At 35.9% G+C, this 12,034-nt stretch overlaps 2 protein-coding genes across 3 annotated transcripts; one reads left to right on the top strand and one right to left on the bottom strand.

The window, feature by feature from the left end:
• Nucleotides 1-1,049: 1,049 nt before the first annotated feature.
• id4 (inhibitor of DNA binding 4) lies at nt 1,050-3,830 on the bottom strand. Of its 2 annotated transcripts, none has more exons than XM_046848354.1 (3): nt 3,316-3,829; nt 2,840-2,906; nt 1,050-1,815 (listed from the first exon to the last, which is right to left on the bottom strand). In XM_046848354.1, the coding sequence occupies exons 1-2, from the start codon at nt 3,613-3,615 to the stop codon at nt 2,859-2,861; spliced, it is 348 nt and encodes a 115-aa protein (XP_046704310.1). In that variant the 5' UTR covers nt 3,616-3,829; the 3' UTR covers nt 1,050-1,815; nt 2,840-2,858. The 2 variants fall into 2 exon arrangements, with proteins under 2 accessions (XP_046704310.1, XP_046704311.1); XM_046848355.1 differs by lacking the exon at nt 1,050-1,815 and adding an exon at nt 2,224-2,656 and having other exon boundaries at nt 3,316-3,830.
• LOC124385192 lies at nt 3,736-8,515 on the top strand. Its single transcript, XM_046848353.1, has 2 exons — nt 3,736-4,012; nt 7,671-8,515. Exons 1-2 carry the CDS (start codon nt 3,736-3,738, stop codon nt 8,000-8,002), a joined length of 609 nt encoding a protein of 202 aa, XP_046704309.1. The 3' UTR covers nt 8,003-8,515.
• The last annotated feature ends 3,519 nt before the right edge of the window (nt 8,516-12,034 follow it).

Raw genomic sequence — 12,034 nt, 5'->3', positions numbered from 1 at the left:
ATTATTATACAGCATGCTCATTCAGCTTAAAATGCAAATATTAAAAACAATATTACCAGTTAAACTATTGAAATTTAAGAGATAAAAGCACAACGTGGAAATAGTGTAATATATAAACAGTTGTATAAATATTGTAATAGCATAAAGCTAAGAAGCCTTTTATTTTAATAAAAACGATATTTTGATACATATGAGGCACAAATTAATATTAAAAACGCATCTGAATGCCAGCATTTCAATACATTTATTCTAAATACAAGCAGCTTTATAACAGAGGCTTACATTTTGACTAAACAATATTTTATTCTGTATTTAGGATTCGGCTGTTAGTTCACTAATGTATGCACTGGATTAGTGATGTCATTATTATATCCTCTTACGTTTTTGTGTTGAGTAAGGAGAAGAGTAATGAACACCAATGACATTCATCAAAACTGACATGATCATTCATAAAAGAGAGAAGTGGTTTTTGCCGGTCTCTAATAGTTTTTTAATACTGTTTAAACAATTTCACACAAAACTAACCACATGATAAATTTTTACAAATGCAAACTAACAAAAGCAACATGGAAGGATTTCGATAGATTTCACCCAAATTAAGCTAAAAAAAAAAGAAAAAGGTCCTCCCACATCTAACCCCAACCTTAACCTGTGGTATCTTGACATGTGCAACTTTGACAATGTTGCTCTTATCTTTTTTGGGGAATAGATAAAAAGATTAAATTGTTAAAATATATGTAGTGCAAAAATAAATAAAAGTACACCTATATAAATTATGTTTGTTATGTAGAATCTAAAATAATGAATCTTTCTGGCTAGTTTAGAAATTGTACTATATAAAAAATTATTTGAATCATATATTTACTGCACAACATGTACTTGATCCTTTAGAAAGCATTGGATATATTTATTTATGACACACCATTCCAATTAAAAAAAACAAACAAAAATGTTTTAAATGGCAAAATGTGAAAACCTTTTTTACAGCTGTGTATATATGTATTTTTTTTTTTATAAAACATAAGGAAACATGACAGAGGAAAGCATAATTAGCTTGTGATGTGAGATCTTTATTAGCAGAACAATCATGTAATTCTTCACTACACTTATGGAAAACACAATATTTACAAAAAAAAAACGTTCAATAAAAATATCTTATAATTACAGTAGCATATAGATATTCTTACACATACAATTATAGAACATCCTATTTGTTTTTTATATATTTACAGGATTATTTGTCAACATGTATTATCTTTCTTTACAATATTAAACAATTTAATTGCAGAGAAATCCCTGTTTAAAACAAATCATCTATTTTTAACAATAGATGTCAGCATTTTTACTTTTATTGTTATTGTAAAGCTTTACAGTGCGAGGTTCCTTAGTAAAAATTAGACAAGCTTTTTTTCCTGGTATGTTGAAATACCAAATTTAAGAAATGAGAGAGAGAGAGAGAGAGAGAGAGAGAGAGAGAGAGAGAGAGAGAGAGAGAGAGGATAGATAGATAGATAGATAGATAGATAGATAGATAGATAGATAGATAGATAGATAGATAGATAGATAGATGAGGAAGAGAGTTTAAGATAAATTCATTAACCAAATTCAGCATTTTCCTTCACTGATAGAAAATAGAGTGAATGGAGAAGAACATTGGCTGCCTCAGCCATCACTGACAGTTAACACTGAAATGTTTATAAATTATGGTTTAGAAGCCATTAGATTCAGAACTGCTTTGCAATCCCACGTTGGGCCTGGTGTGTGTCGGATTCGCTGCCAAAGCTTGGCTTGGCTTTGGATGGGCTCACTGCACACCTGTGAGAAGCGAATGAATAGAGGGGGTGTGTGAACGGCATGTTGCAGACTGACTGGCGCCACCGACAAAACAGAGAGCACGCTTGATCAACAACCCAAAACAAACCTGCTCAGACAACAAGCATAGCACTACTCAGTCCACAGCTCCTAGTCTCTCTGTCCACACACATGCACGCACGCACACACACACACACACACACAGCTGCAGTCAAACCAGTCTGGATACTTCACCTTCGAGCCACTGATTTAACCCTCCGTTAGTGAGATTGCTACACTAGGGACAGTTATTGCACAAAGTACAGCTGCAGCAGAGTGTCACAGCTTACAGTGCAACCACTAGTACATATAACACACACACACACACACACACACACACACACACACACACACACACACACACACACGCACATACATGCACACACCACTTCATTTTATTCTTCATATTAAAAAATAAATACAAATAATAATCACAATTAAATATCAATGCACCACAATGTTAATTTTATATTGCTCATCCTTGTGCTATTTGCTATGTCCACCTTTTATTTTGAGCTGAATGAAAAATTGATGTTATTACAGTAAATTCTACTGCAGGATCTATTTATTTAGAGCACTATCACTGTCACAAGATTAAATATTTCCTTGGTATTTGTGCATGGTAAATTTATCATCAGTGTACAGTATGGAGTAAAGGATGGATGAGGATGCTGTAACAACTCAACCAGGACAATGTTTTTGTCAGACAAATCTGAATTTTTTTGAGATACAATTCCTCTTGTTCTCTTGAAATACTGTTGTTCACCTTGATTTATTGCACTACACATCTGGATTCGCCCAATCCCTAAAACATTCATAACACTCTATTAGTGTGTCATTTTGTTATTGTGAAGAACAGTACAATGTTATTCACAGTAATAAAATACCATGATGCCATGATCATATACTGGTTATTGACAACAGAAAAGTCACAGACTTGTGCAAATAGATTCAGTATTTACAAATGTCCAAAATCGTATATACTCACCACTGAGATATGCTGCATTTCAGAGGCACAAAATCGTGTCTTCCTGCTTATTGACAACTGGCGTCCTCTGAAAACAGGTAAACAGCAAACAGGTAAACAGGTGCACTCTCACTGTCCTCTCACACAGAAAGGCCACACTATTTATACAAGGTGCCTAATTACTGCGTATGCGACCTGCTCTAAATAAACCAGTTTTAATTCCAATGAAAGCATGAACAACGGTCGTGTGTTGGTCACGCGTAAAAACCGGACAAAAGAGAAAAAGAAAGAAGGAAAGAAAGCGCCCAGGCCGCGTGCAAGCTGAACACGTACCCGTGATGTGGCGTGTAAGCGGGTGTAATATAATATTTGGAGATAAAAAAAAATTAATTAAGCTTTAAAAGAAGGATGTCTAGCTGAAATCACATCACACAGTGTTACAGTTGAAGAGTGGGAGCAGGACAAAGCCGGAGCGCGGCAGGCTGCAGGCTGCTCACCTGCTCCGTGTTGAGGACGGAGAGCGGCGTGCGGACGGAGCTCCGCGGCCACGTCCCGCTGTGCTCGCTGTGCTCGGTGCGCTCGAGCGCCAGCTGCAGGTCCAGGATGTAGTCGATGACGTGCTGCAGGATCTCCACGCGGCTCACGCGCCGGTGCTGCGGGATGGTGGGCACCAGGCGCTTCAGGCGGCTGTAGCAGTCGTTCATGTCGTGCTGTAAGCAGCTCAGATCCGGCTCGGCCGAGAGTTCAGCGCAGCTGCACGAGTCCCTCCGGGCCCGAGGCGGAGTGGTAGCCTTCATCTTCTCATTCAAGGCAAGTGTTGTAAAAAGGGGGAAAAAAACAAGAAAAGAAAGAGGGGAAAAGAAAAATGAAAAGAAATAAGAAATCGAAAAGCGTCAGCTCGCGTCTCGGTTATCAGTATGAAAAAAGCACTGGACTACAGTAAGACGATAAGAGACAGGAATGGTTATTCTGATGCCATTTTCCAGCTCCATTCACTCAGGCGCGGGCCGTCTGGAGCTGATGTGTCTCTGCTCGGCATTTATAGGAGAGAAAAAGGAGGCGGTGTCGCTCATGGCGCGCGCACACACACACACACACACAGAGTGCTGGAGAAGAAGGCGCTTTATCACAACGTTCCCCCCATGAGAGTGATGGAGCACGGAGACCTGGATCAAGGCGGGTCTCTAAACTGCGGTGGGTCTCTCTAGCAAACAGAATTGGTGGAGTGTGTGTGTGTGTGTGTGTGTGTGTGTGAGAGAGAGAGAGAGAGAGAGAGAGAGAGCGTTTGTGGATATTTGGGTATATGGTTTTGTAGTTGCATAGGCAGAAAATAGAAAAATATGGCTCAATACTATACTTACGCAATACTGCTCAAATATCATTATACACACACACACACACTAGAGAAACTAGAGTTAGCGCAGTGTCACTACTACTCACGCCGTACCGGAAATAAGATAGCCACTTCCTGTTTAGCGGCTAATGCTAGCGTTATTGATTCTTTAGCATTTTATGTCCAGCTTAACAGGAGAAAATCCTGACAATTGCGTTGATCATATATTTAGAAAATTAAATATTAAATGTAAACCACACACATACACATCTGCATTACCCAAATTATGTCTAACAAATGTAAACTGTTTAATTACATTTTCCACCCATTCCCTTCTATTTAATACATTTTACACACTTGTGCCAATATAATTGATTACTCTATTTAATCAATATAAAAAAATGTATTGCATTATAGTTTTTTTCTATTTTATTGTTATATAATTTTTATATATTATTTAACCAAGCAGACATTTAAATTAAAATTGTTTTAAAATGTAAACTGTTCAAATGATGATGATCACAAATTAACAAGGTTAATAATAATAAACAAGCAATTTTATATTTTGCATTTTTCAGTTATCAAAAGCTGTGTATGAATGCATGATATTCAAATAGGAATAAAAACATGTCAAATGACTGACTGTATTATTAAATACAGTCAGTATTTGCTTCAGTATTTGCCGTCAGTTTGCTTCCCTCACAGAAAAAGAACAAAAAGTGAGCTTCTCCACACCTTTTTTGTGATGAATTCTTCCCTGTCTTTGGCAACTGGTTTGCTTCCCAGAGGAAGAAGAGGGAAAAGTGCCAACTACATGAAGTCACTCATTCACACACAGTTACGCAGATTAGCATCTAATCAAATACTGCACCCAAATACAGAGACCACTAGGCTTCATCTGAAGTCTGATTCCTTATCATTCCTCACTGTCATCATTTCTAGCTTCATGACATGTTATGACCCGGTAAAACAAATGAAGAATTACGTTTTATTTAACTAACGTCATTTTTTAAAAACCACTACCTGCTTTATGGAGGTTGCCTCCAAAACAGCCTCCAGCGTAGCAGGTGCAAAGAGCTTCCAAATAGCGCTATCACTCATGTTCTGTGAGGAGGAGGGGTGAGGGGGTACCTCCGGTGCTGGTATCCTCATTCCATAACAAAATTACTTACTGTGCAAAAATCCTAACAGTTTCCCCTTTAACACAAAACACCCACACAACAAATGCTATTGTTGTATAGTAAATCTATTGTAGCTGATTTTTTTATTCAAACATTTTTTTATTCTGGGTTTACATTAACTCAAAATATTGATGTAAATCTGGAAAATAATATATATATAATGATACATTGATTGTCATTTTAGATGCACGTTTGCATTTAAATAAATGTTAATTATTATAATTATTATAATATTATTATCTATGTTTTTTATTTTCTCTACCATTTAAAGAGGTACATTTTTTTATGTCCATGTCCATTTTTTTTAATATCCTTCCTAGAACTGTACAACAGAGGATTTCCATTACATAGATCATTAATCATCCAAAGAAATGTTTTTACATATTAATTAACATTGACATTAATGTAGTATACATATAAATTAACATACACTAAGTAATGTTTTTTTTTATATATATATTTTTGCAAGACAATATTACATTTCTATTTCCCCTAAAAACTGAATTTTCTCTGTCTAGCTATAATGTGCAATGACACAATATCTATCTATCTATCTATCTATCTATCTATCTATCTATCTATCTATCTATCTATCTATCTATCTATCTATCTATCTATCTATCTCTACCACATATTGAGTTTAAATGGATGAAATAATTGTATTCTGTTTGTTGACTGTACAGGTATCAGTAAATAACACACCATTTAATACTGATAAACTGTTGTGCCCAAACGACCCCTTTTATGTTTTTTTAAAAAATCCACTGAGAAGAAGCGTGTAGTAGGACCTCATCTCCATATTGACCTTGTGGGAGTTTGTGTGTAGTGTCCAGCAAGCTTAACCAAACCTGCTATCTCACAATCTTACACAAACCCAGCTCTTCAAATGCCTGAAGTGGATGAATCTTTGATGGTGACCTTTCCTGGAATGTACCATCCCCATCTCTCTCTCTCTCTCTCTCTCTCTCTCTCTCTCTCTCTCTCTCTCTCTCTCTCTCGCTGTGAATCTGGACACATCTTGTCAGATATTTTCCTACCCTTAATACAGGTATCTAAATATTTTCAGAAAATGAACTAAATGTAATGTGTTAAAGCATTTACAAGTATGTGTATTTGTATTCATAGTATTCTAACTGGGAGCATCATGAGCTCAGTGAATCATCATGTGGATGATTCATCTTTGGTCATTTTGTTTGTTGCTGTAGAGGACAGCACTTCTCAACACTGTGTACATATCAGATTACAACCGCATCACTCCTGCAGATAAACAATTAAAGAGATGCTGCCACCATTAATGAGGAAGGAGAATGCATGTTAACCTCTAGAACTGTGCAAAAAAAGATGCTACTCTGAAGCCCATGTTTATATTTACCATTACCCACACATAACCCAAACGACCCAGAGCCGTTTCTCACCCTGTGTGCATGATAGCTCCACTTTCACTTATGTAAACTTTCTGAACTTTCTTATTCAAACCAGTCAGCATGAGTCAGGCATGCAATCTATGGATAGATTTTTTTCAATGTGAAAAATACATAATTCAAACAGGATTTGGTTCTGGAAGAAGGCAGAAGGTCACTATTGAAGTATTTGCAGAGAATCCTCTCCAGGAACTCGAATTAACATATAATGCAACATATATTGCATTAAAGATATTGAATATTAACTTCAGACTACGTAATAGATTTTTGAAAGGTCCTGTATTTATATGTTGGATGAGGAAATTTCTTGAGGTCTTCGGAATAAATTACATTATGACCATTCACAAACAAAAAATAAATCTTCTAAAATCTGCTAAACATTTACACAATGTAATGTGAACTACAAAATTCAAACCACAACAACTGCTAAGTGTTTGCCTTTGTTAGCTCAGTACACTTACTGAACCACATGACCTTCATTAGCGTTGTTTACTAGAGCCACACTATATAGATGGACACCTGAAACCATTACACCTATATGTGCTTGTCAGACAAGGCTTAATGATGATCTACGGACAAAACTACAAAAATGCTTAGGGACATTATTTATAATAAGTTATAGAACGATATTTAATTATTGATTTCTGCCATATATCATATATATAAAAAAAAAAATCTTATTCTGTTAAATGTAAGTATAGTAGCTCCAAATATAGTAGCATCACTGTTTGTTTTTTTTTTATATTTGAATTAACAGTCACTTGACTTTTATTGGTTCATTTATTTGTGTGTTTTTACATGGATTATGGTATTATTTCTGTGATGCAAAAGCGCCTGTGCTTTTCCCTTTTGTTTTCATAAAACTGCATTCCTATAGACTCACTTTCAAAACCCAAGCACCCCATCAACCTCTTCAGTTCCCTCTCTTAGAGTCACTGCTGCATTCCACTCCATTCTTCCTCTCATGGAGCGTAGCAGGGAATGGGATCAGAGATGGGAAGAGGCAGCATGCAGCGCTCCGGGGCCGCTCACCAGAAAGACGCAGAGCAGATGGCGAGCTTTTGTCAGAGCCCCGTCCTTTCAGAATGCAGGAAAGCCCTCTCTCTCTTCTTCCCTCTCTCTAGCTCTCTCTCTCTCTTCTCCCTCTTGTGTTCTCTCTACCTCTCACGCTCTCCCTTTCTTCTTTTTCTTACTCTCGGACCAGTGCAAAGGTATGCACTGGGCAGATGGTGGGATCACTGAAAGCTAATTCTTTAAGAAAAGAAATTGGCTGCTTAGGGGACCAGTACACATTAGTGAAAAAAGGAACCAGGTCGCTGCTGTACCTTTGTGAATAGCCCACTTAAGCTACAACATGCTTCAGCTAAAGATCGCAATAAGACCATGAAGAGCAGAGAAGAAGCGGGAAAAGAATTTTTGAAATGGTGAAAAAATGAGAGCTAATGAATGAAATTGAATTTCTCTAAAATTAGTATCCTCTACTATTTATAATACATCTTAATAATATTTTAGCATATTCAAAATCTTAGTTAAGCACCCTTTTTATAGAAAGTGTTACATCATCACAGTGTTATAAGGATCAGGCTACAGTTTTCTAAACAGTAACAGTAAAAGTAAATTTACGGAAATATTTACTAAAATGTATATTATTTTATGCTTCATGTGTGCATGAGATGAGGCAGTCAGTTAAACGCAATAAAACTGAATTTTAATTCAAAGGAAATATGTGGGGGAAGATTTCTATACTCATACATTAATGATATTAAACCTCAAATTCAAAGTTTAAAAAGAGTGTGGGTGTACTGTAACCTTTAATACAATGTACACACACACACACACACACACACACACACACTTAAAACTCACTTAACACAGTCATGTCAATCTATCATAAACCAATATGAATCTAAATGAAGCTATAAAGCATAAAACATTTACATCTTGTAAAATTATCTTAATATAGCTTGATGATCTACTAGCAATTAAGTGATTTTACCATAACTACATAACTTATGTAAAATATTTATAACTGAAACAAGTGCATCATTAAAAGCTGTTGCAAGAAACTGTACTAATATCCTGTAGTTTTTTCATTAACTGTGCACTATGGTGAATGTTAGGTTGTCTGCTAACTTAGGCTAAGTGATAAAATAGCTATCTGAAACTGTTATTTTTATGAATGTTACATAATGTCAGCTATATATAAAATACTTGAGCTTGATATTTAACTGCATTACAGCAGCCAAATGTTTTTGGACACATGACCACAATGTTTGTTGCGACAAACCTGGAAACACAATTTTCTAGGAAGTCTAAGAATGTATAATAATACAATTTCCCAATGATGTACTGTACACAAGTTTACAAGTTATTGTGTGCCTTTAATGGTTATCTAAATTCAACAAAGCATACCAGTGTGTGCACTGTTGAGTAAATGTAACACAAAGTTAAATTGCGTTAGTAAGAAATATGAGTGACTGCTTTAAAGTACCTTTAGCCCTTCATGTAAATGTGGCTCCATGGTTTTTAGTTTTGGGTCCATGATTTTATTTTCCTAACGTAAAATGTTTTTGGTCAGCTTGTGAAAATTTAAGCTTACATGTCTATCGATTCTTTTATCATGGATGCATGGATTATCTTCTGCCTCAAATGTAAGATACTTTGGATACAACTGCCTGCCATATAAATAGGAAATAATGAGATAATGTTAATATGATACCAATTTCATATTCCTTTTTTTTATCTGTAGGCTTGGGTGTATATTATTTATTAGCTTTACAAATTCAAGATATGTTTTCTAAAATCATCACTGTGCACAGATCTTAGTGAGATGGCAGCCATTGTAATTTATTTCCTAAAGGTTAAGATGCCTAATGCCATGATGCGAAAAGAAACTGGGGCTTAAAGTGACCCATATTCATTGATGAATGAAAAATAAAACTTACCCCCAAAATACTTTTAAGATGTTGCTACATTGTTCACTACTGTGGAGTTTCATGTTTGAAGGTTTTTGTTCAGTTGTATGTTTATATCAACGAGGTGCCACATGATGCCACATATAGAATAGACAGTTTACTTTTGTAGTGTTATGTAAAACTTTTTGTATAGTTTTGTATAATGTTTAATAGTTTCGTAACCTGTGCTATGATTTTTAGTCAATATGTTACACAATCTTTTGCATTTCATGCTGATTAGAGACGATAAAGCCACAGTTAGAAAATTGGTGCCATTGCTTTTTCAAGATCTCATCCACCTTAATTATCCCTTCCTGTTTGAGATTTTCCAAATGCAAATGTCCTTAGAGGTTAAATGGGTATCAAGTCCATTTGCCTTTCCTCATACTGTTCCAAACAATTTATTAATACAGTCAGTTGCAGCCAACGGTTGGGAAAATGCTTTTTTTTTCCACGCACAATCTTTTAAATTTCAGCTTGATCACAAACACACACACACACACACACACACACACACACACACACACACACACACACACACACAATCTCAGTGTTTCCCAGTGTTTGTAAAAGAATGTGTTTTAAGGCAACACAATAAGCACTCTTGTGGGAATGGGAGAGGATTAGCAGAGAGGGTTGTAATGAGAGCAAAAGGCCAGACTCTGATCCTACTCATTAACTCATCCTTTCACCTACGTCATTGCTTCCATGTACTTGCATCTGATGTCCTCTTTAATCCTTCCGCTCTTTCCATGTTTCATTGATATGTACTCAGAAGTCATCAAATAATTTTCATTGCTTTCATTAAATCATCTTTTTTCTTTTTAAGAGATACATTTGAAAGTGCAAGGCTGAAAGGTAAGAAATCAGTAAATGGGTCATTCGGTGGCATATGATGTGGTTTGTGTTCTTTTGAAAACATGGTAGCACCTGACGTCTACCTTACGAATGAAGCCTCCACCTGCTTTGAACTGAGGGGAGCGAGGAAAAGCAGTGTGGCACAGATGGCTGGATACCAAAAGAAGAGGAGAGTTTTTTCTCAGGCTCTTTAAAAAGGAAAGCGCTCTTTCTTGGCTAATATTTAGCTGCTTCAAATGCTAATGGCGAGGCTTCCTTCTCCCAAGGTTAGCATGACAATTATGGGAATGCTTTAGATGTGGGACATTTGTTTACTGGGTGAAAGGGTGCGGGGAGGCAGTGAGCAGAGAGGCCCAAGCTATTTACCTCCTGCCTGTGAAGCCCAAGTCAATTTCAAGGTACAAAGCTGCACAGTTTGTATAATTAGTAAGTTGTAGTTAATTTTTATCCATCGCTTTTTTTTTTCTCCAGAAATGTTCAAAAAACACCCGAGAATGATTTACATTTTTGCCCCATTAAATTCAAGCTTTTCAGTTTTTATTTTTTAGTTAATTTATAATTTTTCCTCCTTTCATCTTCAATTGATAGCAATGATGAGAGAGGAGATGGAGTTTGTCATTTCTCATCAATTGGAGACCAGTAAAAAATCAAGCATGAAAAGGGAATGATATAATTTTATTACACTGTCATGCTCCTTGGTAAAAATACACTTTGAGTACAGATTTCTGAAAATGTTACTGACATTTCCTTTACACAGAGTTTATCTTTGCCACCCCAAAACTCAAAGAGGAGACATTATGTTAAATTATTAATTTCATGCTTGACATCAAAGTTTTCAATCACATTTTGTTACATTTTGGCTTAACAAGTAGAGTTCATCTTTGGCACTGACCCTTATTTAATTTTCCACCCCCCCGACGGCTCTTTAAGTGTGTTTGAAGATATTTTGACTATTTAAACTAAATTCACAAATGAATAATACAGCACTTTACATGTATGATACAAAGAAAATGAGCTCCTCCCCACAACTAAAATAACATTCACTAAAATTCCCGTTGTGCGTTGCACTCAAATGTACTTCAATTCCTTCAAGCTCTTTTCATGCATTATTCACCTCTTCTGTTACCGAGAGAGGACTCCAGGGACATGCTGAGAACTCATTGCAATATTTATGTGCTCCTTAGTATTGCTTTGCTTCCAACCTTATTAAACTCCATAGTTTCCTCAGGAAAGCTTTCCATGGTGCAAGAATATTCATTAATATGTATAATAAACAAATTACCATACTTGCAACATATTCATTGTAACCACATTTGACAGCAATGGTTCCCGTGCCGAATTCTGATTGTTTACCCTTCTTCTCAAGAAATATCAAATTGTTGGGGAAATTTTTAACTATTATAATGATTCAACTCATAGCCATAATAATAAATATTATGTTGCTTTTATGTTACATTTATATTTTGTTT

The sequence above is a fragment of the Silurus meridionalis genome, chromosome 4, assembly GCF_014805685.1.
Source record: "Silurus meridionalis isolate SWU-2019-XX chromosome 4, ASM1480568v1, whole genome shotgun sequence".
NCBI classification, from domain to species: domain Eukaryota; kingdom Metazoa; phylum Chordata; class Actinopteri; order Siluriformes; family Siluridae; genus Silurus; species Silurus meridionalis.
Note: the sequence above shows the minus strand (reverse complement) of the source record. Positions and strands in the feature narration are given on the sequence as shown.